Raw genomic sequence first — 27,269 nt, forward strand, 5'->3', positions numbered from 1 at the left:
GTGTACATCTCCCTAGCCAGTTCCCTGCTGTGGGATTTGCAAGAAGCAGCCAAGGGGATATGTCCATCCCTTGGACTGACATTGCTCTGCTCAGAAAGCTTGCTCTCCTGTTTCCACATGTCAGTCACATGCTGTGTAGAACAGTCCATGGCCCACTCTCTGTGGAGGCCCTGTCCGTGAAGGTACTTGTCGGGCTGCAGTTTAACAGTTGCACATTTAAAGTTACTTGCTGCAAACAGGGGAATTAAGTCAGAATTCGTTGTTGTGTATTTTCTTACTGAAGCTCACACAAACAAAGTTTGGCCTATGCTGTTGAGGTATAGAGCTTTGTCATGTATTGTCCTTTGGGGTGCTCTGGACACAGACTTAGGGAATACTTGCTCAGGGTAAGCAGCATCCCAGTAGCCTGTTCGTGAGGCTAGCAGTCTACTGCTGGTTTTGCTGGCTGATGGCTCCGTTCAGCATTTTGGCTGGATGTGTAGCTGGTGGTTCACACACCTTAATTAATGTGGGCTGTGGCTTAATTGTTTTAATTTTAAACTGTTTCAATTGTTTTAAACTGTTTTGATTGTTTTATTATGTTGGAAGCCATCCTGAGCCCACTATGGGAAAGGGCAGTCTATAAATCTACGGGAACAAATAATAAATAAGCACTCCTAGAAGTGCTGCTAGAAGCTGGGAATCTTCCCAGAATGGTGCTTGGCTGGTGCTTTCCATCGTGCCTTTTCTGTCCCTGTTCAGCCCTTCAAGAACTCTGCTTTGTAGCCTTTTCTGGTTGTCTTTTCTGGCTTAGTGCTGCTGCTTATCCCATGCTGCTCTCCTCCTTGCCTCATCCCCAGGTGTGGCTGTCTATTGACTTGTCTGCTTGGACTAATTGTGCTCTCTCCCCCCTCCCCCCAGGTGGGTGGTTCTTCAGCAGGAAACGGCCCAGTTTGCCAGAGCCCCATCAGCTTCCTGTGGGCCAGAAGATGGTGGAGTCTCTTGCTCAGCTGCAGGAGGAAAAGTGGCAGCTGCAGCAAGAACTGTTCTCTCTGCAAGAGAAACTTTTTGTTCAAGAAAGTAGCCAGTATTCTCAGACCATGCATCTGCAAAATCAGGTATTTTCCTGTTTAGACTCCTGGTGATGATGAATGATAACACCTGCATCGGCTTCCCCCACTCCCCATGAACAGGTGGTGGAATATGAATCTGAGTGGCATCCCAGCATCTCCCACCATCTCTGTGTTTTGTCATACAAAAAGCAGTGTCCCATTTAAAAGGTGTTGGCATACTAACAGTTGCAGGGCCCCCATCCCCTATATCTGAGAGACCTCGGGAAGAACTGTAGTTGTAAAGCGTGGTGTTTGCAGCAAATCTTCATACTTTCTGCTAGTTCAGTAGGGATTGTGATAAGAATATCACCAGTTACAATGGGGCTTTTCTGCTGAAAGTGGGATAATTTATTTGTTCAAAATGTAAGTTGGCACTCAGGGTTTACGGTTTTAATAAATAAAAATATCCAGTCCACTCTCCTAACAGCCACATAGTAAGAGCAACCCTGCAGTGGCAGCAGTGTGCCTGTTGTACGAGAAACAGGAGACTTGTTCCCTCCCTCTCTTGCACACCTTTTGGAGGAAGGCGATCGTAGCTTCTCCTTCCGGTGCCTTCAGGCCTGGTTCTGTAGATTTGGAATGCTTCACTGTGAACTGGAATTGTTCTCTGAGTGGATGCATTTTATTTTTAACTCTTTCTAACGTATGCTGCTGCTGTCTTTGAATCATTAGTCTGTCTTGCTGAGATGTCTGATCGGCATGCAGGCAACTCTGGCTGGCAGTGGCTCTGCAGGACCTCAGGCAGAGAAAGGTCTTCCTCAGTAACTACCCGATCTGAGATTGCTTTACCAGAGAATAAATCAGGGGTCTTCTGGAAGCAAAACGTGTGCTGCAGTGTAGCCACAGGTTCCCAGTGCAGTCAGAAGAATACCCTTTGTAGCCTGCAGCATGCATCAGACATGGTGTGCTATTTCTCCTGTTTCTTATGGTTTTGCTTTCTACATTTTTTGTACCCATGTATAGACCACAAGGTCTAGATTTCCCCAGACTTTAGCAACATTGCCAAAGTGGGGTGCTGACAGTTATATAAACATAGCAAGAACCCTGCTGGATCTGACCGGTGGTCCACCTAGTCCAGCATCCCATCTCATATAGTGGCTAGCCAGTTCCTCTGGAGGTCCACCAATAGGGCATAGAGGCTAAGAACTTCCCATGAAACTGTCTAATCCTCTTTTTTGAAGCTGTCGGTGCCCATGGCCACCCTGACCTGGATAACCCAGGCTAGCCTGATCCTCAAAGATCTCAGAAGCTAAGCAGGATCTGCCTTGCTTAATAGTTGGATGGGAGACCACCAAGGAGAGTGTGACATGGAGACATGGAATGGCAAACCATCTCTGAACATCTCTTGCTTGAGAACCCCAGCAGAGGTTGCCAGAAGTCAGATGTGATTTGGTGGCCAAAAAAGAAAAGGAAAGGAAAAAAGCCTGTAGCCATCCCCCATGTCCTCTGGCAGTAAATTCCATATTTTGCTCACTTGCCATATAAAGAAGTATTTCCTTTTGTCTCTTCTAAATCTACTGTTCACTGCTTTAAACTTCTATCATGCACCCCTTCCTCTAGTTGTCTCTTTTCTACACATACTGGAAAGTCTTACCTCAAAGGGAAGGTGCTCCAACCCCCTCATCATCTTGATTACTCGCCTCTGTACTTTCCCAGCTTTCTGTTGTTCGTTTTGAAATGCAGCATTTTGACTTGCAGCTCCCACCAGCTTCCCTTGCAGCTTCCAAATCTTTTTTTTAAAACAGAGCAGGAAGCTGCAGGGGAAATTGGAGGGAGCCGTGGATCCAAATGCAGCTGAGCAGCAACTGGTGGGAATGAATCACTTTATCTGAGGAAAGCAGAAGCCTGGGGGTGGAGGGACTGCTAGTGAGGAGTTGGTCCAAGAGTGTTGTTTGCCATTTGTACAGCAGCTGTTCCTGCTCTGCCTTGACTTCCTCATGTTTGCCTTCTTGCTCTGCTAGAGCTGAGTTGACATCACTAAAGAATTCAGTTTCATTGGTTTTTGGGGGAAAGCAATATTCCCTGTGGGACTCTGAAGCACATTTAGAAGTACCTGCTAATTTTAGTATCAAGTGAAGACCTTTTCAAAATGCCTATTTAACTCTACCTGTGTGTTGACAGATAGAACGTCTGAAGGAAAAGCTTATGAAGCAAGCCCAGGAAATCAAGAGGCTTCATTCTGAGTCGGTGAGTTACACTTTCCCCTTTCCCTTCACCATCAACGCCATTGTAACACCCCAAGAGCTGAGGCAAGTCAGCCAGCACAGGTATTTGGCATTGTGTGGTCATGCCGAAGAATGGGAAAAGTGGCAAACATCCCTTGGCAAGGCTCACGCCACATAGTGAGCGCACCAGAGCTCCTAGCAACTTCTGTGGTACCTAATGTCAGACCCAGAGTCAAGGAAAAGACAGCTGAAGTTCGAGATCTTTATTCCAGCTTCATGGGCATACACACGCGTTGTCAGAACTGACCTCTCTGGCAGTTCCCCCAACTTATAAACCTTTGCCCTGACCATTATAATTCAAGCCAAAGCACGCCAAGCAAAAGCGGGTTTTTTTGCTAAGCTCTCATCACCGCAGGTGCCCACTATCAGTTCATGGTTCGCATCTCCTCCAGCTCTTTTACCTTGGTTACTTAGCAGCTAGCCAATTCCCAGACATGCCACCCTCCCTCCAGATAAGCAACAAGTTACAGTTATATCAAAGGCAGAGCAAGCACAGCATAGCATTGAAGCACAGCATAGCATTGTACAAGTGTATACACATGACAAGAGGAACAAGATGGTGTGTCTATTGACACCTTCCAGTCCATGAGGGATGTCCTGGTGATGCCGCATGAGTTGCACACTCGGGTGCCCCAGCCAGCTCTGTGGCACTGATGTTGCCACTGCCCCTTGTCGTTAGGCTGGAATCACCCATGCCACGGGTGCACCAAAGGAGAGGAAAAAGGCAACACAGCTTTCCCTGCTGGTCTGTGGGCAGAAGCTTAAGTTCTTACCTGTAGCCAGGTGCCCTTTTGTTTGTGGCATACCTGGTTGCTGTCCACTGAAGCAGCACTAGAGTCCGCCACAGTAGAACATCCTCCTCTTTCTGATCCCAGCTGGGGTGGGATGTCTGCCAATCAGATACTGGAGCAATACATGGAAACACAAACTTGCAGTGTCCATAAAGGCCATTCCCAGTAGCTCCTTGGGTAAAAGTGTCCATGTAGTGACTGAGAGACATCAGTTCAGTTCCCAGGATCAACATCTTTTGGTGATCCCAGCCCAAAATACAAGCGTTTTCAGCCCTGGCCCCAACTTAGAAGGCAGGGGTCTGCAGGGCCTTTTGTAGTTCTATTCAACAAAGCAGGAGTCATAGAATCATAGAGTTGGAAGGGACCTCTAGTCCATCTAGTCCAACCCCTGCACAACGCAGGAAACTCACATACACCTCCCCCTAAATTCACAGCATCTTCATTGCTGTCAGACGACCATCTAGCCTCTGTTTAAAAACCTCCAAGGAAGGAGAGCCCACAACCTCCCGAGGGAGCCTGTTCCACTGAGGAATCACTCACGGTCAGGAAGTTCTTCCTAATGTTGAGCCGGAAACTCTTTTGATTTAATTTCAACCCATTGGTTCTGGTTCTACCTACTGGGGCCACAGAAAACAATTCTACACCCTCCTCTATATGACAGCCCTTCAAGTACTTGAAGATGGTGATCGTATCACCTCTCAGCCGCCTCCTCTCCAGGCTAAACATCCCCAGCTCCTTCAACCTTTCCTCATAGGACTTGGTCTCCAGACCCCTCACCATCTTCATCGCCCTCCTCTGGATCCGTTCCAGCTTGTCTATATCCTTCTTAAAATGTGGTTCCCAAAACTGAACACAATACTCCAGGTGAGGTCTTACCAGAGCAGAGTAAAGCGATACCATCACATAACATGATCTGGACACTATACTTCTGTTGATACAGCCCAAAATTGCATTTGCCTTTTTAGCCACTGCATCACACTGTTGACTCATGTTCAGCGTATGGTCCACTAAGACCCCTAGATCCTTTCCGCACATACTACTGCTAAGACAAGTCTCCTCCATCCGATAACCATGCATTGGATTTTTCTTACCTAAATGCAGAACTTTACATTTATCCCTGTTAAAATTCATTTTATTGCTTTTAGCCCAGTTTTTCATCCTGTCAGGGTCATCCTGATGAACTGTTAACCTGAGTTATTCCTTGAGTCAGGGTCCTGACACAGATGGATAAATGACATCCACTGCCTCATTCAAAAGCCCGGCAGAGATGATCATTCCACCAGGCTGGGGCTGGGGCTGAAAACACCCCGGTCCTAGTTGAAGCCTGTATTTTGGGCTGGGGATCACCAGGAGATGCTGATCTGCTCGATGGGACACATATGGGGAGAGGCAGTCTTGGAGGTATGTTGGTGGCCTTAAAATTTATTACCAGAACCTTGAAACAGGTTTGAAATTGGATCAGCAGCCAGTGCACTTTGCAGAGCACAGCCTATATGTGAGCCCGTACGAACATCACTGTCAGCACATGTACCACCGCATTCTGCACTTGCTGCAATTTATGGATCAGATGCAAGGGTAGACCCGTGTAGAGCGAGATACAGTAGTCCAGTCTGGAAGTGGCCATTGCATGGATCACTGTAGCCAAGTTTTGGGTCAGTTGCCACACCTGCTGAAGATGGAAAAAAGCTGATTTGGCAACCGCTGTGACCTGCCACAAAAGGGGTACTGAGTTACTGTCATACAAACTGTGCTAAAAAATACTGCATTTGTGTTATCTTGTATCCTGCCTAGCCTGTCTCTTCCCTTCCATGCTTCGCTCTGCTTCCATGCACCTGTATTATGTTATGATTGTACGCTGACTTGGTAACGAATTGTATCAAGTTTGCAACCTGGACAGTGGGAACAGAAAGTCTCCCGATCCAAAGAATGCTCGGGAAAGTAACAGGGAGGGAGGGGGGGAGGCTTATCTTTGCTTTCTGTGCTTTTGCTGCACCTGTATTATTGATGAATATACTTTGGTGGGTCAGATCTGACTCAGACCCTTGGTCTGAGAGTTACTTGCTTGAGATTCTTAATAAATGGAACCTAATAACCAAACAAGGACTGTTTATTGAGTCCTCAGGGGGGAAAACTCCATTGAAAGGGAAGCATCCAGGATCACACCCAGGATCCTCTCATTGGTGTCAGTGATGCCCTGTCAGGGCCGCATTTTCCTCTCCATGCTCAGATACAGGACCTCCATCTTCTACAGATTTAACTTCAGCCTACTCTGCTGCAACGTGACTCTCAACTCTCAAAGCATTTGGGGCTGAGTCCAGCCGGCCACCCATTAACAGTTGGAGCTGGGTGTCACCTGCATATTGATGGCACCTTAGCCCAAACCCGTGGATCAGCTGGGTGAGGGGGCGCTTATAGATGTTGAAAAGAAGTGGGAGAGGATTGCTGCTTGAGGGACACCACAGACCAACAGAAACCATGGGGACACCTTCTCTCCTTGTGCCACCTTCTGTCCCAGATCTTGGAGATCAGTGGGCCCAAATATCATGATCGACCTTGTCGAATGCTGCTGTCAAATCAAGAAGTCCAGCTTCCTCTGGAGATCATAAGGGCAACCAGCACCATCTCTGTCCCATGGCTAGGTTGGAAGAAGAAGATGATGCCACTTGTGGGAAGGGCGGGGTATAAATCTTAAATAAATAATAAAAAAAAAATGATACTGGATTTATATCCCGCCATCCACTCTGAATCTCAGAGTCTCAGAGCAGTCACAGTCTCCTTAACCTTCCTCCCCCATAACAGACACCCTGTGAGGTATGTGTGTGGGGGGGGGGGTGAGAGAGCAAGGACAACCTCTGCCAGAACTATGCCTGACCCAAGGCCATTCCAGCAGCTGCAAGTGGAGGAGTGGAGAATCAAACCTGGTTCTCCCAGATAAGAGTCTGTGCACTTCACCACTACACCAAACTGACTCTCAGACTGGACGCCAGACTGGAAGGTTCCAGGATGGAGGCATCATCCAAGAAAACCTACGGCTGCTCGACTGCTGCTCTCTCATCTACCTTACCCAGAACCAGAAGGTTTGACACTAGGTTGTAGTTAGCTAAGGATATTGGGTCTAAAGATGGTTTCTTCAAGAGTGGACACACCACTGCCTCCTTCAACCCCGCTGGAATGCCCCAACAGAAGGGACAAGTTGATCATATCACACAGGAGGGCCTGCACTGTGTGTCCACAGGGCTTTACCACCCGACAGGCACATATTGAGAAAGCAAGTGGTGGGCCTCACAGCTGTGAGAACCTTGTCAACCTCCTCCTGTGAGTGACAGCTGAAGTGGTCCAGAACAGGACCAGAAGGTGACCAAGGAGCTTCTAGTTCCACTACTGTATCAATCACGGCAGAGTGTCAAGACTTTACCTGTGAAAAAATTCAGAAATGCCTCACAGCCAATATCCAATTCCCTACTGTTTTGTCTGGCCTCTGGCAGTGTGTCAGGTGTGCCTGCCATGATCTATACCGTTAGTTAAACCAATGTCTGTTGCGGGGAGAGTGGAATGGGGGAGGGGGACTGGTAACTTCACTTTGACTGTTAACTCTGGTGTATCCCACGCTTTCTAAGCTATCTTGTCACTAAGACAACTGACTTCGGGCATCTCCAAAGACATAGTGACCTTGGATTGAACAGATGAGAGTAGTGGGAAGGTGTTTGAATGCCTTGGAGGTGGGAGGAATGGGCTCCAGAATTTACCCACACAACTGCCCCACTGTAACTGTTAATACTAATTCCTGGCAACACTGGCCATGTACAGATTAGTGCTGGCACTTCAGTAGTAATGAACTTTATCCATGGTTTCATCAGAGAAGTTTGTTTGACTGATACCTGACTGATCCTGATACATGGTTAGCCAGAAATGTTCATAGTAAAGCAGAAATTTGAACCTGGATCTCTCAGGTAAAATGGCTTTCCTGTAAAGAGAAAGGAGCTACTAAGTCTGTATGGAAAGTATCCAGAACTTTCTTATTTTTATTGTTAAACCATACTTGGATGCTTCAGATCCTGCCGGTTTCAGATTTATCATTCCTGGGCAAAGTAATCGAGGGAGAGAGGTAGCCATGCACCTCCGGAGATCCCTGGTCTGGTGTGAACAAAAACGGCCCAAGAGTCAGTCAAAAACTGGTGGTTCAGGAGGAGGAGAAGGAGAAGAAATTGGATTTATACCCTGCCCTTCACTTGGAGTCTCAGAGTGGCTTGCAATCTCCTTTCCCTTCCTCAGACACCCTGTGAGGTAGGTGGAGCTGAGAGACCTCTGACAGAAACTGCTCCTGAGTGGAACAGCTTTGAGAGAACTTGTGACGACCCAATGACACATCGGCATTGGATCCATTCCAGTCCAGCTTTCACCCCAGCCACGGAACAGAGACAGTGTTGGTCACCCTGATGGACAATCTCCATAGACAGCTGGATTGAGGCAGGTTGGGGCTGATGTTATTGCTTGACAGCAGTGTTTGACACAGTTAATCATGATCTTCTGACTCACCACTTTGCTGATGTGGAAGTCTGTGGGGCGACCCTTCAGTGGCCTTTCCTCATTTCTCCATGGTTGGGGACACGGAGTGGCTCTGGGAGATGACGTGTCCTCTCGGCAACCTTTGTTATGTGGGGTTTGTCAGGGGGCACTCCTCTCTCTGATGTTATTTAACATTCATATGCACCCTCTCACCCAGCTGGTGCAGAGTTTCAGGCTTGGGTGTCACCAGTACGCTGATGACACCCAGCTATACCTTTTATAGCGGGTGGCCAACGGTAGCTCTCCAGATGTTTTTTGCCTACAACTCCCATCAGCCCCAGCCAGCATGGCCAATGGCTGGGGCTGATGGGAGTTGTAGGCAAAAAACATCTGGAGAGCTACTGTTGACCACCCCTGTTTTATAGGATGGCCGCCTGGCTACTGCCCCACAAAATCTGGCTGTGGTGGGATGGTTTAAAAAGAGCAGGTGAGATGGAATCCAACAAAGATTCTGTGGCTGGAGTAGGGAGTGGGATTCAGGGTCGGAGTCCAGGCTTCCAACTGTTAACAGGTTTTGGTGTGATTTTGGATGCCTCTTTAGCCATGGGGGCCAAATCATGCACATTGCCAGGCTGACATTCTTCCACCTTCACCAGGCCTGGCAGCTGGTTCTTTTCTTGTCACGCCATGACCAAGCCACAGTAATCCATGCAACAGTCACCTCCAGGCTTGACTACTGTAACTCTCTCTATGCTGTCCTACCCTTGAGACTGGCCTGGAAGTTCCAGCTGATCCACAAGTCCTGATGGGAATGTCACGAGTGGCACATACTCAGCCTCTGCTGCGCCAGTTGCAGTGGTTCTAGTGAAGTGCCGAGTCAGGTTCAAGGTCTTGGTATTAACCTTTAAAGCCTTGAGCAGTCTGGGACCAACAGACCTGCAGGACTGTCTCCTTGGTATGTCTCCAGGAGGGCTTTATGCTCTGCAAATAACAATGTACTGGCTCTGGTGGGTCCACTGCTGGTAGCAGGTGGAAGTTCCACAGAACAAGCAGGCAGAAAGCACCAGGTAGTCACTCACAGCAATTGTTCAGGCAGAAGTGTGGTCAAGAGACAGTCCAAGTTTTAGGAGTCCAGTGAGGGAGTCATCAGGCAGTCCAAGGTTCAGGGGTTCAGAAGTCAGGTTGTCCAGGGTCCAGTCCAAGTTCAGAGCAGCAGAAGATTCAGTCAGAAGTTCAGGACACCAAGCTGGTGGTTGTGCAGCCATGGTCCAAGTTGCATCCACAATTAGCAGCTTCCCCCTGCCTGGATTTATAGCCGATTCTCCATGGGCTGTTTAGCTACTGCTTATTGTGGCACGCATTCCTGCAAGGACTCCTCTGAGGACAGGTGTCTGCGGTTCATCAGGCACACATTGCGATGAGCTCTCAAGTTGGATCTCCACTAGCAGTGTCAGTGATGAAGGGGTGTTGGGGAAACAATGGATCCTGCCTCCTCTCCCACCCCAACATCTGGTAAATTACTGTCAGCTGGAGAAGAAGGCAGACTTGGAACTGCCAGTGTTTTGTCAAGAGTCTGTTTGTCTTGCCCTTGGAGATTAATGGGCTCTATCTCAGCCCGGTGCTCCTCTTCTCCAGAGGAAATGTCATTATCAGGCTGGTCATTTGCCTGGTCAGGTTGGGGGTCAGGGAGATGTGCAACAAACAACCTCTGGTGATCCCTGACCCCAAAGATGTGCACCTGTCTTCAACCAGGGCCTTTTCAATCTTGGCCCCAACCTGGTGGAACACTCTGCTGAATACCACCAGGGGCCTGTGGGATCTTATCCAATTCTGCAGGGTCTGTAAGGCAGAGATGTTCCACCAGGCTTATAGTCGATGACAGCAGTGGGGTTTTCTGTTGTGGCTGCTGGCAGCCACTTCCTTTCTCCCTCCCCCTCATTCTGATCTTGTGCTTCTCCCCCTGCCTGAAAACTGGCCGGGCAGTTCAGAATTAGGATGCCATCGTGGACTTCTTTTTGACTTGATCTTCTTTTAACTTATTTTAATTCTGTAATGATTGGAATTTTAATGTCTGTATAGTTCTCTATGCCTTTTTGTTGTCCGTTACCCAGAGCCCTGCAATTAACAAATCAAATCAATCAATCCTGACTGATTCCGCAATAGCAATGGCTCTGCCCTGAAGCCTCTGCTTTCCCCAGCTCAACTGATTGATTCCCCACCACTTGTGGTGTGGCTGCAATTTGACTCATATCTCACTCCAATTTCATCCACATCTTCCTGATCTCTAAAAAAACAAGACCAGGAAGACACAGGGGAAATTGGAGGAAGATGCAGGTCAAAATGTGGCTGCGCAGCAGCTGGTGGGGAATTGAGGTGTTGAGCTGAGGAAAGAAAAGCCCAAGGCGGAGCCGCTGCTACTGCGGAGTCATTAATCCCCTGCTGCTGCTGCTGCTGCTGCATATGGCTCAGTTCCTCCCAAGGAAGTCTCCTTGTTTGGGTTGGATAAGAAGACAGGGCGATTTCTGCTGCAGGCCTCTCCCATGCCATTCCCCCAGTCCTCTATTCCTCAGGAGCAGCATTTGAGGGAGATGGGGTGGGCTGCAGTAGAAAGAGGGAGGGAGGGAGGGGGGAGAGTTCCATTCTGTCATCGGACAATTTCGTTTGGATCTCACCCAATGGCTGCCTTCTTTTCTCACACATGTAATGTTTCTTTAAAAAAATATTTTGAACTGCCACACTGTGCTTTGGTTTTCAAACATCTGCCTAGTGATTCCTAAAAACTTTGATTGTGCAGCTGGTTGATTACAGATTTGAAGGGGGAGGGGGTCTCTTTATTAGTATATTTGCTGCACAGTGGATGGGAACCAGCAGGTTCCCAGTTGGGAAAGATTATTGCTTGTCTCAAATCTTCTGATAGTTCAGCAAATTGTGTCTGCTGTGGGTTCTATTTGTACATTCTTACATTTGGGTTTTTCACTGCGGTCCAGTCAACTACTTGGAGTAGCAGTAACATAACTCATGAAGCATATGTTTCCTCTTCTCCCTTCTTTGTGCACCCTTCTCAGAGTAGCACAGATCTGGAGAAGCATCGGGATCTTCTGGCTGCAGAGAATTTGTGCCTAAAACAAGAGCAGAAGTTGTGTGAGGCAAAGCTACAAGGATTCCAGAAGCAGCCTACGGACTGTGCTGGTTGCGAGCACCACCAGGTAGAAAGCTTCTCCTTTCCAGTGGAGTCCTTGTGGGCCGCCCGGTTGCAGTTGTGTGTTTGTGACGTTTCTCCCTCTGTTTGTTGCTCAGGAGAACAAGAAATTGCAAGAAAAGTTGGCCCAACTGAAACAAGAAACAGAACAAGCAAAAAGTCGTTTGTCTGAGCTGGACCTGGAAGTGGAGCAGAAAACCAATCGGTTGGCTGAGGTTGAGCTGCGCTTGAAGGACTGTCTAGCAGAGAAAGCAGATGAGGAGGAAAGGCTCTGCCGGAGACTGCGAGATAGTCAAGAGACAATAGCCAGCCTCAAAGCCCAACCGCAGCAAATCAAGGTGAAGTGGACCTTGGAAAGGTGGCAGATGAACGGCATGCACAGGGCTTTCTCAGCTCTGAACTAGGCATGCCGTCTGCTGCATGATGCGATATGACCACTGCTAATTAGTTCCCTCTGGGAACTTGTTTCCAAGACATTGACGTGACATGATTCAGATTGGGACTGGGGGGAGGAGGGGCTTCAGCTTTCTCCCCAACCATTTTCCTGAACCCAAAGATTGTGGGGGGTGGGGGTGGTGTGTGTTATTTGCCCTGCTGGGGGAAGGGGCTCTGGAGGGAACTTGCAGAGACGGGATGACTGCCAGTCTCCATGCTGGTCACTTGGCAGTTGTCACATCTGGTATCGCTCTTAAAGAAGGTACAATTTAGTCACCTTCTGAGAGCCCTTGGAAGAGCTTCAAACAGAAATCCTGATATTTTCATGAGCTGGTTTGATGAGTTTGTGCCATGATCATCTTTCCTTTGCCTAGCTGCTTGTGGTGGTTCTGGAGCTGTGTTATCTCTCTTGCCCTGCAGTATGTCGTCCGAACTGTGCAAGTGGAGTCCTGCAAGATGAAGCAGGCTCTCTCTGAAGCCCAGTCCCGGAGCCAGCATTTACAGGAGCAAGCTGAGATGCAGAGACAGGTGCTCAAAGAGATGGAGCAGCAGTTACAGCTCTCTCAGAAGACAACAGGCCAGCTCAGAGCACAGGTGCGTAACCAGCCAGGCCTGTGCAGAAGAGACAGACACATGTGCCAAGAAGCTCATCTCAGCTGGGTTCAGAAATGGTGCAGCTACAGAGATGCAGAAGTGCTTGCCCTCTCCTAGTTATTTATTGGTTCATTTCAACCCCTTCTTTCTCCCTAATGGCGACTCAGCTGACATCATTCCACTCTCCTACAGTCAGCTGTGGCTGAGGGGGTGTGACTGGCCCAAGGTCACCCAGCGGGCTTCCTGAGATTCAAACTTGTGTCTCCTAAATCCTCCTAAATCAAAGCAACCCATTATACCTCACTAACTTCCATGATGCTTCAGGCTCTTGTGATTAGTTTCCTGATTGTTTTTAATGATGGCTGCTTTAGTGTTGCTGTTGATTTTTATTTACAATTGACGTGCCCATTGTCTGTACTTCTGTTTTAGATTCTATTGCTGCAATGGGTTGTTTTGAATGACTGTTATTGTCAGCTGCCTCACGCACTTATGGTGGAGAAGTGACTAACTTGTCAGAATTATTTAAATGTTTGTTTTCGGAAGCTGCCAGTCTCAAACTGGCTGCTGGGGGGGGGGGGCAGTCACAAAATGCCTGTTCTTATCAAAACCACAGTATTTCAGAACAGGTCTGCAAAGCATGGATTTCCTGATCTCCACCACCACTCCAAATTGTAACTTTGGCTGCAGGGGAAACTGTACAGTTGCCTCTGTGTTTCCCTGAGAAGAGGCAGATTTCAGCTTTGATGGAAGGAGAGGAGAGGAGCTGATGCTGTTCTTTCCCCATCCAGAGCAACGATGCATCTCTGTGCTGCCTGCCATTACACACTGAGTAATGCACTTTCCACCCACTTTCCAGTTGGATTTGACTGTGTGAACTGGCAAAATCCAGTTGGAAAGTGGATTAAAAGTACATTATTGAGTGTGTGCGATCATCACAGTCTCTTTTCCTTTAAAAGAGAAGGGAAGTAAGTAAGTAAGTAAAATTTTATTTGTATCCCGCCCTCCCCCGCCAAGCAGGCTCAGGGCAGCTGCAGTAGCTTGAAAGGGAAGGATAGGAAAGTAATTCCAGCAGCACTTAGAGCTATTTTTTAATTGCTGGGCTGAAAATAAAACTTTAAAATGTTGCACTGGGGATTTCTTCACCTGATTATTTCCAAGATGCTTCAAGAAGCTCAGGTGTACTAGCTTCTAGCTTCCAGTTGTGCCCAGTTTCCACCCTTTAAATTGCCTTGTTTTCATTGGACCCCCTTCTTAGCCAAAGCAGCTAGAGAGCATCAGACAGACACTCACCATTCCATGAAGGTCGTTTCCGAGTGTAGCCATGTTGACCTGCAGGAGAATGGCTGGACTGGAGCCCAGGAGCACCTGAGAGCCCAACCAGGTTTTCTGAGTGTGACTTTGAGCTCCCTTTGAAGAAAGTTTGACTCTCAAGAGCCTTATTGGCCTCTGAGGTGCTGCTGGACTCGAACTCAGCTAACCCCTCAATGTAGCCAGGGGCATTTCCCTCCAGCTTGGCTGACTTGGTTTCCCTAGAGGTCACCTGCAATCTGTTCCTGGAAACGAGTTCTTTCCCATCAGTGTGGAGGAGACTTATTAGAAGTCAGGGAAAACGGAGATTTGTCTCCTGTAGGAATTTCACTGTGGCCCATTTTCTAGGTTGTGATGTATGAGTCTGAGCTAGAACGAGCTCATGAACAAATGCTGGAGGAAATGCAGACCATGGAAGAGGATAAGAACAAAGCCATTGAAGACGCATTTGCACGAGCACAAACAGAAATGAAAGCAGTGCATGAGAACCTGGCAGGTGAATAAACATTGCCTCTGAGGGCCTGACAGAATTGCAGCTGGGGTGGAGCACCTTCCTGAAGAATCATCACTTCCAGCTGATTGGACGTATTCCACTAGGACTTGTTGCGAGGTTTTGCCCAGGAACTACCATAAGACTCCTTGAGTATATGCAGAAGTAGCTTTATTGATAGATCAGAGAGCAGCCATTATCGGCATGCAAGCAGAAGACTGTGGATGGTTGGCCCCCAATAATTACACCTCTTGAAATAACAGCTCCCCCTTTTCCTGTGCCCGCCTCAGTGTTGCTTTCTTCAAGGTCATGTTCCCACAGACTCATCCCAGTTCAGTATCAGCAGATTAGAGCCCTGCAAACTGGGAACATCCCACACCCACAAAGCACTGAATGTTTAAGAAATACAATCGACGTTAGTAGTCATGAATACATCTGCAAAATGATGAGTGGTTAATGAGCAAAGCTAATTAAACCAGAAACCAAGTAATAGTGCCATCCCCAATTATACTTGTTAGGGACCTGTTCCTGACACTTGTAGAATCTCTGCTTTATGTTAGAGATACTTTGAAGTTTCCTTTCCCACTGTTATGGCTTTTTCAAGGAAGGGAAATTTCATTTATTTGGTTTATATCCAGCCCTTCCCACAAAGCAGGCTTGATGGTCTGTGGCAATGGAAAAGGGAGTTTTCTCTGCATGGATCTGTGATCTCTCCTTTACTCTTCTTTATAGGTGTGCGGAAGAACCTTCTTACACTCCAGCCGGCTCTTCGAACTCTCACTAATGATTACAATAACCTCAAGCAACAAGTCAGAGAATTCCCTGTTCTGCTTAAGGAAGCCTTCCAGAATGCCAAGGCAGAGGTCAGGGAAATCTGCACAGAGAGCAGCCTGTACAGTTCAAGGATTGTGTTTTCATAGAATCAAAGAGTGGGAAGGGACCTCCAGGGTCATCTAGTCCCCCCTGCACAATGCAGGAAACTCACAAACCCCTCCCCCTAAATTCACAGGATTCACATTGCTGTCAGATGGCCATTCATCCAATCTCTGTATAAAAACCTCCAAGGAAGGAGAGCCCACCACCTCCCAAGGAGGAAGCCTGTTCCACTGAGGAACCGCTCTAAACTCACAAGCCCCTCCCCCTAAATTCACAGGATCTTCATTGCTGTCAGATGGCCACCTAGTCTCTGTTTAAAAACCTCCAAGGAAGGAGAGGCCACCAGTTGTTTGTCATTAGTGTGGGGATGAGCCTCTCCTTTCTGTTGTTGGGCTCCTCGTAAGTAAATAGTACCTCAGTGAAGGACAGCTGTTCAGATAGCCAGTTGTGGTTATGATACCTGTGGGTTATGATACCTGTGGGTTATGATACCTGTGGGTTATGATACCAGAATCTTTTGTTCTCTCTTGAAGGTTGGGCAGGCCATTGAAGAGGTGAACCACACAAACCAGGAGCTGCTAAGAAAATACCGCAGGGAACTGCAGCTCCGGAAAAGATGTCACAATGAACTTGTGCGATTGAGAGGTCTGTGCCCTTTCTTTGCTGGCACTGCAGAGATTTTGGTGAACGGCTTTGCGTCCGAGTTGCCAGATTCAATGGATTTATTTTGGGTTTTTTTATTCATAGTTTAAATTTATGAATTGCCCAATCCCTGAGTGCACAGGACTCTGGGCAATGTACATCAAAAGTTAAGAAAATCAACATAACAGTGTTTCCTATATTACTAAATAATCTCCAGATGGCATCAATGGTTTAGTGTTGAACCCTCTCCAGACCGTGTTGCCATCTTGTGGGGAGGAGGGGGAGGAGGCTGAAGTGAAAAAGATGGAAGAAAAAAGGATGCCAGCCATGATGCTGTCCTCAACCAGAAGCCTGGCAGAACAGCTCTGCCTTACGCACCCTGCGGGATTGCATTCCGCCCTTCAGGGCTCTGGTGGTGCTTGGCAGAGAGTTCCACCAGGTCAGAGCCAGGCCCAAAAAAGCCCTCGCTCTGCTTGAGCACAGGTGGATGTCTTTGGGGCCAAGGATCACTGGTAGATTGTTCTCAGTGGGGTGTAACGGTACAGAGGAGGTGGTTAGTCCTGAAGATAGGCAAGGTCTTAAAGGTCAACACCAAAGCCTTGAACCTGACTCAGTATTCCACTGGGAGCCGGCAGAGCTGGCACAGAGCAGGTTGTTTATTCTGGATCAGTTGGAGCTTCTGGGTCAATCTCAAGGGGAGGCCAGAATAGAATGAGTTACAGTAGTCTAGCCTGGAGGTGACCATTGCATGGATTACTGTGACTAGGTCAGGGTCTAATAGCTGTGCTTGGCATAGGTGGAGAAATGCCAGCCAGGCAGTATTTGCCCTGAGCCCATTTGTGGGAAGGGGGGATATAAATCTAAATAAATAAATATTCATGACCTGGATCTCCATAGTTAAGGAGGCATCCAGGATCGTGCCCAAACTCTTGACAGATTGCACCACTGTCAATGGCACGCCATCAACAGTGGGAAGTCTATAACCCAATTTTTGCTGGATTCAGTCTCAGCCTACTTTTTTTTAAGCACCCCACCACAGCAAGATTATGTGGGATGCTATCCCGGTGGTCAGGGAGCCCGTGGTGCAGAGTGGTCAGCTGCAGTACTGCAGTCCTAAGCTCGCTCACGACTTGAGTTCGATCCCCGGTGGAAGCTGGGTTTTCAGGTTGCCGGCTCGAGGTTGACTCAGCCTTCCATCTTTCTGAGGTTGGTAAAATGAGTCCCCAGCTTGCTGGGGGGGGAAGTGTAGATGGCTGGGGAAGGCAAGGGCAAACTACCCCGTCAAAAGTCTGCCGTGAAAGCAGCGTCACCCCAGAGTCGGAAATGACTGGTGCTTGCACAGGGGACCTTTCCTTTCCTTTCCCATCAGCATACTGGGGACACCCCAGCCTGAAACTCTGCACCAGTTGGGTGAGGGGACACACACAAATGTTAAATAACGCCAGGGAGAATGCAAAACACCACATGTTCAGGGGTACCTAATCCAGGCCTCCCAACCTCCCATTCAGGTGGTTTATTTTATCTTGCTCACATGCCACGGCCACACTGCTGAGCTGTCACCCTGCCTTGCCTGCCTGCACCCTCCTCTCTCTCTCTCTCTCTTCATAGCTTTATTTTGCTTTTTTCTTTGCCACAGCTGTGCCTGCCCTGCCTGCCAGTGGCCATGCCTCTCTCTCTTAGTTTTTTTAAAATTAATTTTCCACGTATGCCACAGCTGCACCATCCCCCTACCTGCACACTCTCCTTACTCTCTCTCTCTCATTTTTATGCACCCCTTGGCCCCACCGTGCTGTCGCCCTGCCTGCCGGGGCCCTTGCCTCTTGCTCTCTTGTTGCTCATAAAAGAACTTTTACTCTCTCATTGCTCCTGACACAGCCTGTGTGTGTATGCGGATGTGCCCCCTGACTTATTTAAATGCCCCCTGAAGTAAAAAGTCCTGGCTATGCCCCTGACCTAGTTGATAACCTCTTTCCCAGTGCCACCCTTTGTCCTCCATCATTTCATGGTGATTCCACTAACTGTCGTGTTGGCAATCAGTAGGTCAGGAGATTGTAATTGACCATGTTGAATGCTGCTGTGAGACTGAGTAGAAACGGCAGCAGTGCTGAACCACCTTGATCCAGTTGTCTGCCAGGGCAGCCAACACCATCTCTGCCCCATGACTGGACCAGGACGGATCCAATGCTGATGTGTCGCCCAGGAAATTCTGAAGCTGCTCAGCTACTGTAGTCTCAATTGCCTTCAGGGCTGGTGCATGGGAGTAGGCGGCTGCCTAGGGCGCCCCCTCTCTTCATCCCCACTGCCTTCCTGACTTCACCAAGGCTCAGGAAGCCTCGGCAGAGTTGGAGAGGGGGGCCTTGGCAGTGAGCACACTCAGAGCCTGCCTTTGACGTCATCGAGGCTTCGTAGGCCTCTGTGAAGTTGGGGGTCGTGGCTGCCCGCTGCCTTCCTGACTTCACCGAGGCCTCGGCAAAGTAGGGAGGCGTAGCTGCAAGCTTGCTCAGGGCCTGACTCTGAGCAAGCCCACTGCCTTCCTGACTTAGCCAAGGCTTCTCGAGGATTAGGAAGCCTCAGCGAAGTCAGGGAGAATGTGACATCATCAGGGTGGAGGGCGGGGTGGGGCGCAAGAACCCCTAGTGCTGGCCCTGATTACCTTATCTCTCCATTACCAAAATTGGGGGACTTTGGGATTGGAAACATGGCTTGCGATGTACACCAGCTCAGATAGTTTTGCTGTTGGCTCTCTAACACAGGCTGGATTTGTGCACATGCCACTTCACAGAAAGCAGGGTTTGATCTGGAATGACCCAAATGTCATCTGGAAGAGGGTTCTTGTTGGATGAATTGGTCTTTGCAGAGGAGTCAGGGGCTAGGAAACCAGTTGCTTTCCAATGTATAAACTTCTCTAATTCCCTTTTGAAGGAAATATTCGAGTATTTGGCCGTGTCAGGCCAATAACTAAAGAGGATGGAGAAGGTCCAGATGCTGCCATTGCAGTGACTTTCGATACTGATGATGATGCTGTTTTGCAGCTAATGCACAAAGGGAAGCAGGTATCATTTGAACTGGATAAGGTTTTCCCTCCAGAAGCAACGCAGGAAGATGTAAGTATGGCTGCAGTATTCTGGGGCTTGCAACAGTGAGGGTTGACAGACCTCCCGCTATGTGTGTGAGGGCGGAGCTTGGCTTGAAGCACAGTGGCTGTCAACCGAATAGGAATTTCTTTTACCGGGGGAGGGGCGTATTGGGCTTCTTCTCACCCTGCTTTCTCATTCTATTCTTTATTTAATGAAATGTATATTCCACCCTCCCCGCAAGCAGGCTTAGAGCGGATCATAGAACAGAATGTAAAAACATATCAGAGCATCAATACATAATTCAATATAAAAGTAAAACAGTTTTAAAGCAGCCTGAATTAACAGAATACGGGGGTTTCCAGCTAGCATCCTTGGGCTCCAGATCTTCAGGGAATCACTTTGCTGCTGGTATCTGATGTAAGCCTTGTTTTCAAAAGATCTTCCGGGAGGTTCAAGCCCTGATTACATCGTGCATCGATGGTTACAACGTTTGTATTTTTGCCTATGGGCAGACTGGTGCAGGAAAGACTTACACTATGGAGGTGAGCATCATAGCCTTTTCATTTGCATGCTAACAATCTGCAGGTTTTGGAGTACAACTGAAATGTTTGTGCTAGGGATCATAGGACCAAGCCAAACCAGAAAAGATTGAGAAACAAAAATATAATCAAGTCTAAAGAGAGAATCAAGTCTCCTCCTAGAAACAAATACCATCTAAATAGATTAAATTATCCATTAACAAGGGAACAGTGTTTGGGTGTGTTCATACTCCGCTACATAATGTGTTTTGCAACTGATTTTCACAGTGTAAAAATAGCAAAAGTCCAGTTGCAAAACACATTATGTAGCGGAGTATGAACACACCCTTTGTTCTTTATTATGGTCATTTGATCAATCATAACACATTTACATGTAAAAAAATTCAAGGCATATAATAAATCAGATAAAACAATTTTAAAATTGAGATCTAATTACAGTATATTTTCTGAGACTTAAAAATCACCAAACAGAATCCAGCTACTTGATGAGTAACCTTGGCACACTTATTAGAAGAGTAGTCAAGTCTAACTTTCCTGGTGAGGCAAACAATGTTTCTGTAACCTGTGGAACATTCAGTTGTCAATTATAAAAGACCAAATATATTTCCATGTGTTGTCTTCATCAGAGGTCAGTATAAAGAATTCATAAATACCATCATTCCTTTAAGAAGATAAATGTAATATAGAACTAAAATACCAAAGTGTGGATAGATTGTCAATATCTTATCGAAAGCTGCACAGGCAATCATTCTTTATGGGCTTAAGGTTTCCATTCTGCAAACTATGTAAAACAGAAAACAATGTAAAAGAATAGAACTGTGTAAAACTATGTCAGACAGAGCCAGTTTGGTGTAGTGGTTAAATGTGCGGACTCTTATCTGGGAGAACCGGGTTTGATTTCCCAGTCCCCCACTTACAGCTGCTGGAGTGGCCTTGGGTTAGCCATAGCTATTGCAGGAGTTGTCCTTGAAAGGGAAGCTGCTGTGAGAGCCCTCTCAGCCCCACCCATAAGAACATAAGAGAAGTCATGTTGGATCAGACCAATGGCCCATCCAGTCCAACACTCTATGTCACACAGTGGCCAAAAAACCCCAAGTGCCATCAGGAGGTCCACCAGTGGGGCTAGAAGCCCTCTCACTGTGCCCCTCCTAAGCACCAAGAATACAGAGCATCACTGCCCCAGACAGAGAGTTCCATCTAAACTCTGTAGCTAATAGCCACTAATGGACCCCTGCTCCATATGTTTATCCAACTCCCTCTTGAAGCTATCTATGCTTGTAGCCACCTTCACCTCCTGTGGCAGTGAATTCCACATGTTAATCACCCTTTGGGTGAAGAAGTACTTCCTTTATCCATTCTTAGCTGACTGCTCAGCAATTTCATTGAATGTCCGCGAGTTCTCATATTGTGAGAAAGGGAGAAAAGTACTTCTTTCTCTACCTTCTCTATCTTGTAAACCTCTATCATGTCACCCCTCAGTTGACGTTTCTCCAAGCTAAAGATCCCCAAGCGTTTTAACCTTTCTTCATAGGGAAGGTGTTCCACCCCTTTAATCATTCTAGTTGCCCTTTTCTGCACTTTTTCCAATGCTATAATATCTTTTTTGAGGTGTGAGGTCACAGGGCGTCTGTTGTGGGGGGAGAAGATATAGGAGATTGTAAGCCACTCTGAGTCTCTGATTCAGAGAGAAGGGCGGGGTATAAATCTGCAATCATCTTCTCCTTCTTTTTAGAAAGGTAATATTGTCATGGAATGGTTCAGGAAGGCACTTTTTATAAAGTCAGTGCAATCACTTTTATAAAGGGAACAGGACTGTGGACTCTGCCGCTGTATAGTAGACATTACCTGTTCTGCTCTTGCTGCTTAGTTTTCTTGTTTTCTAATACCATTTTCCACATTGTCTGACACTGATCATGTCTAATGTTTTTTCCTTGTTTCTAATTTCTGTAGTGCTAGTCCTGTTGCGTTGCTTATTAGATGTCTCACCCAATTGATTGCACTGACTTTCACTGTGTAATCTGCCTCGAGTCTCAGTGAGAAAGAAAGGTGGACTAAAAATAAAATATAATTATTTCAGAGATTAAAAAGGCAGGCCTGCCATATTCACAAGCAGGGATCAGGTTCTCTGCCATGAAGATCTGTTTTCACAGTATTTCTGACATGCTTACATGTAGCCATGCTCTAACCAAGGGGGGTTCAGGAGGGGGTAAGGAGAACAGAAGCTTTGCTGCTCCCACTAGGAGCTTGCTGATCTGCTCACCAGTGTGGCTGGAAGATGTAGCCCTGGCCTTGGAGACCCCCGGCAGGATGTGTTATGCTCAGCCCAGGCAGAACCCCGTCCCCTGGACTCTAACAAAGTGCATGTGGCACAATGACGTCACCTGAAAGTGACATCATCGTGATGGTGTGCTGGCAGCTCAACTCTGAAGCAGAGGAGAGGGCTGGGCAAGGGGCGGGCCGAGCATTCTCGCTCTTCAGAGGGAGCTGGCTGGGCAGCAGCCACCTGTGTTCTTCTTCCTTCCTTCCCTCTTCAGTATCTGAAGTGGTGTGAGTGGGGAGGGGGAGCAAGCAGCAGGGAAGGGTCAGCATGAGTGGGGACAGGGTGGGGGTTCCTGTCTCTGCAGCAAGGTGGCACCCTAGGTGGCCACTGGCCTCGCCTACTTCCACGTGCCAGCCCTGGTTATGCTGTCTGTAATGGAGACTCCGGGTGGAAAGGGTTTTGTGCACACTTTTTGTGTCTGTAATAGCCCCCAGTGCATTTAATGAGCCATTCTCGGCAGTGGCTTTCTAAGTGAAAGGTCATGCTCTGAATCTGACTTCTTATAAATCTTCACCATGTTCACACGCACGTGGATTTGTTGGGTCAATAACTGGCAAAATGTTACATTCGTCGTCGTTGAAATTACTTGCTGTTTTCCAGCAAGTTCTCAGGAGGTGCTCTTTATGTTTCATTTTTTTCATCATGTCCATGTGAGTGTCAACTAAGAAGACACCTCCTATCTGTCTGGTTGGAGGGCTGGGGCAGCCGCCTGTCTCCTTGACCCATGGCCAGCCCTGGAGGTGGTGGTGGCGGGGAGGCGGCTGTGCTTGGGCTTCCCAATGCTCAGATTTCTTCTAGGAGGTACTTCCCCATCCACATCATCTCCCCACATAGTTGCACGGATTTTTGGTGCATTTCTGTCTTCAGCAGTTGCATGCAGCCCTCTAGGAATTGCTGGTCACAGCAGTGCTGCATTGAGGCCCCTCCAGCTGCTCCTCCTTCACTCTGCCCCTCTGCATGTGCCCTTTGGCTCTTCCAGAGGGACAGTCGCGGTTTCCATGCTCAGGGTGTTTGAGAGGGCCAGCGGTCCCACTGGCTGATGGGCTTAGCATCCCTCTGCACGATCACATGCCTTGGTAGCAGCTGTGGGGCCCCTTTCGTTCTTCTTGGGGCTCCTCCATTGAATCTGACAACGGCATTCCCCTCATCTTCATTCATGGTGGTGGATGACTGGGATGCAGGCGGAGAAAAGTGCAGGTCCACCAATGTGTCAGGTGCTGCACAGTCTTCACCAGTGATGACCTCTATGTATGTTATGTCTGGGAACTTACAAGTAGCCTTTTTCTCACCCTGAGGTATCAAGGTCAACTACGCTCAGAGGCTATCGCTTTCGGTTGCAGCTGGCTTGAGCTGGAGCTTGAGATAAGGGGGGAGGGGAATGTTTCATTAGTATATTTGCCAGAATTAAGGTGGACTTGTCAGGTGCCCCAACTAAGGAGTATCCAGTTACTGGGGGGGGGGCGGGAATCCTATGGGTGTCTTCTGCCCCCCCTGCTCTTTAACGTGTATTTAAATGATTATTGTTCCAGGTTTGTCAGGCCCATGAGCCTTAAGCTTTGTGGCCTATTTTCATCTCTGTGTTCAATTTGTCATCTCCCCCACTAGGGAATTCCTGAGAACCCCGGGATCAACCAGCGGGCTCTACGGCTTCTCTTCTCAGAAGTGCAAGCAAAAGCTTCTGCCTGGGACTACCAGATCACAGTCAGTGTGGCAGAGATATACAATGAAGGTCTCAGGTAATGGAATTACTCCCATGGGCTGTTGAGTGGTGGTGGTGAGACTTGCTTTTCCTTCTTGTTTCATAGCAGCAGCTAGCCTTGAGTTATACAGAGAAGTAGTTCATCTTCCTGGAAGCTCCAGGGACTGGTCATCTTTTTCTTTCATTCCCCTGTTAGAAGCCAGTTTGTTGGGCAATAAAATATTGAGCACTTCATTATGATCTGGGCGGTAGGCCACACTTCGAGGAGGACAGAAGGTGAATCAAAACAGCTTTTGTAGCTGCTTCTCCCATGGCCTTTTCTGCTGTTGCCACATGGGAAAATATTTTCACATAGCTGCTTCCACCCAATATCCTTTCCTTTATAAGATTATAGGTCTCTAATGAAACCCAGCTCACATGTGCAAGATGGAATGGGAAGGCTTAGGCAGGGTGTGGGAAGCAGACTTGCCATGACAAGGGCCTTACATAGCAACTTAGGTTTTTACCAAAGATTTTTGAAAGCTTAAAAAATGTACAAAAACGTTAAGCAACACCTGCAAAAAACCCCATAGGTTAACTAAACGGCAAATGAGGATTTGATCCACCCATCTTTCTTCAGTCCAGCTCGACCCAGTTGCTGGTGGTTCAGAGGGTGCTGCTGTGTAGAGTATCGTGAGATGGCCTCCTCCTGCTAGACGCAGGAAGGGGCAAGAACTTTGAGGGGCTTCCTCTCCGTTCCCCAGTTCTGTTAATCTATGTGATTTCCAGGCTAAATCTGTGTTGCAAGAGGGATCTATCAAATCTTATGCAGGGAATAAGTACTTCCAGGAAAAGAGCTGGACCACTAGGTTGTAGAATTGGTCCATTAACTTTAGTGAGAATTTTACTTCCCTTTAATTAGATGCAGACTTTTCCAGAGAGAAAGTTCCAGAGCATGTAGCGCAATCTAACCTGGGTTAACCCTACCTAGATTAAAGCAGCATAGACCAATAATGACAGAGAAAAGAAACACGGTCCAGCAGAAGCACGCAAGGATGGCAAAGAAGTGATTGGTTGGAAAGGCTCTTCTGAAGGATATCTTGGCAAAATTGTCATCTGAAAATAATGAAAAAACATGCATGCCCTTTCTGGTTTCCCAAGGTCAGAAAACCCCTATTTTGCTGGGCTGGATCATCCTAAATTGTAACTGTTCCCCAACAGCTCAACAGTGCTGATGCGGTCTATCTCCTGACAGAATCCATTTTAGTATGAAACTGTTTGTGATGGTCACAGTCTCTGCTCCAAAGCGTCCCTTTAGCGGTTTCTGGTTACTGGCAATAATATGGCACAGAAGCATATATGTATAACATATATTTGTATAGCATAGCATTGTTTCATGCACAACATTGAAATGTACTATAGAAAAGATTTCAAGCGGGCAGGAGGGGGGTTGTGTGTGTTTACTTATGCTCTGGCAGGTAGAACTTGTTTTGGCCCTGGTCAGGTCTGCTCCAGACACTCTTCTCTGACTTCCACTTCCCAACTCCTGTTTGGACTTCAGCGTTGGCTGTTTGGCTGTTCAAACTTCTGTACGGACATGGAGAAGATCTTTCCTTTCTCACAAATGGGATTTTTATCCTATTATTTCCTTTGGATTATAATCCACCTAAATTGGCAGGATTTTCCTCTGTTTTGCATAACCCCCCTGCAGCTCAGGCAGGGCAAGTTGACATTTCATAGAATCATAGAGTTGGAAGGGACCTCGAGGGTCATCTAGTCCAACCCCCTGCACAAGGCAGGAAACTCACAAATACCTCCCCCTAAATTCACAGGATCCTAATTGCTGTCAAATGGCCATCCAGCCTATGTTTAAAAACCTCCAAGGAAGGAGAGCCCACCACCTCCCAAGGAAGCCTGTTCCACTGAGGAACTGCTCTAAACTCACAAACACCTCCCCCTAAATTCACAGGATCCTCATTGCTGTCAGATGGCATTCTAGCCTCTGCTTAAAAACCTCCAAGGAAGGAGAGCCCACCACCTCCCGAGGAGGAAGCCTGTTCCACTGAGGAATCACTCTAACGGTCAGGAAGTTCTTCCTAATGTTGAGCCGGAAACTCTTGATTTAATTTCAGCCCACTGGTTCTGGTCCTACCTTCTGGGGCCACAGAAAACAATTCCACCCCATCCTCTCTATGACAGCCCTTCAAGTATTTCAAGATGGTGCTCATATCACCTCTCAGCCACCTCCTCTCCAGGCTGTTTTCTTTCTTTCTGGGATTCTAGTACAGCTTCCTATTTTATTAGGTTTGTATTCCAGGCTCAGGACGTCAACATTTTAAAACAACAATTCAGTTTAAAAGCAAGACAATATAATAAAACAACAATTTACAAAACTATAAGCTGCTCATCCAAGATTCGGTCACCATCGCTGCCGTTATTGCATTGGCGCTCACATATTGCTGACATTATTACTACTGTTATGTTGGCGCCCAGATGTTGTTGTCATAGTGCCGGTTGGGCTCTCAGAGCTATGATGTAAATATTATAATATAGCGGTTGCCTGCCTCAGGTGTTAAATGCAAGCTGGAAAAGTTTGGTCTTGAAGGCCCTGCGGAATCGTACCAGGTCCCGCAGAGCTCTAATTTCTTCTGGAAGGGCATTCCATCATGTGGGGGCCGCCACAGAAAAAGCCCCGGCCCTGGTGGGGGCCAAATGTATGTATGTATTTATTTTTATTTCATTCGATTTATATCCCACCCTATCCCACCGAAGCGGGCTCAGGGCGGCTCACAATGCAAAAATTCTAACAATAAAATTAAGAATTAAAATACATTAATAATGTACACAATAAAAATAAACAACAGTTCATCGATGTGCTATCCCACAGTCTTCCTTAGAAGTATTCAGATGCCGGTCAGTTGTATGCCAACCGGAAGAGGACTGTCTTACAGGCCCTGCGGAATTGCCCAAGGATTGTTAAAAGATTTTGAGAGCCTGAGCGTAGTGCCCACTGGGGTACATATGGGGACAGGCAGTCTTGAAGGTAAGCAGGCCCTAGGCCATATAGGACTTTAAAGGTTAAAACCAGCGCCTTGAAGCAAACCCGGAATGCCATAGGCAACCAGTGCAGTGTTTGCAGCGCTGGTTGAATGTGCACCCATACAGGCAGCTCCAATAACAACCTGGCCACTGCATTGTGCACTAGTTGCAGTTTCTGGATTTGAGTCAAGGGCAGCCCCATGTAGAGGGCGTTACAATAATTTATTCTCGAGGTGACTGTCGCATGGATTACTGTTGCCAAGTCGCTGCACTTGAGGAATGGAACCAACTGCCTTACCCGCCAAAGATGGTAGAATTCTGATTTGGCAGTGGCCACTACTTGGGCCTCCATTGTCCATTGACCCTAGATGCTGGCACCAGTGAAGGCCAGCAGGGCGATCTCTCTTCCTAGGCTGCTGCGACTTAGATGCAGGACCTCCGGCTTCATAGATTTCAATT

General features: G+C 47.5%; 1 protein-coding gene across 1 annotated transcript in view; it reads left to right on the plus strand.

The window, feature by feature from the left end:
• The first annotated feature begins 902 nt into the window (after positions 1 to 902).
• The window catches only part of KIFC3 (kinesin family member C3), a 37,494-nt gene continuing 11,127 nt past the window's right edge, over positions 903 to 27,269 (plus strand). The window contains exons 1-11 of the mRNA XM_060255288.1: positions 903 to 1,097; positions 3,213 to 3,278; positions 11,679 to 11,819; positions 11,911 to 12,150; positions 12,668 to 12,841; positions 14,498 to 14,645; positions 15,372 to 15,502; positions 16,049 to 16,160; positions 19,080 to 19,261; positions 19,672 to 19,776; positions 23,699 to 23,829. Coding sequence (XP_060111271.1) covers positions 969 to 1,097; positions 3,213 to 3,278; positions 11,679 to 11,819; positions 11,911 to 12,150; positions 12,668 to 12,841; positions 14,498 to 14,645; positions 15,372 to 15,502; positions 16,049 to 16,160; positions 19,080 to 19,261; positions 19,672 to 19,776; positions 23,699 to 23,829 — 1,559 coding nt within the window. The 5' untranslated portion in view covers positions 903 to 968. The remainder of the gene's footprint in view (positions 1,098 to 3,212; positions 3,279 to 11,678; positions 11,820 to 11,910; positions 12,151 to 12,667; positions 12,842 to 14,497; positions 14,646 to 15,371; positions 15,503 to 16,048; positions 16,161 to 19,079; positions 19,262 to 19,671; positions 19,777 to 23,698; positions 23,830 to 27,269) is intronic.

The sequence above is a fragment of the Heteronotia binoei genome, chromosome 15 (assembly GCF_032191835.1).
Source record: "Heteronotia binoei isolate CCM8104 ecotype False Entrance Well chromosome 15, APGP_CSIRO_Hbin_v1, whole genome shotgun sequence".
NCBI lineage: Eukaryota > Metazoa > Chordata > Lepidosauria > Squamata > Gekkonidae > Heteronotia > Heteronotia binoei.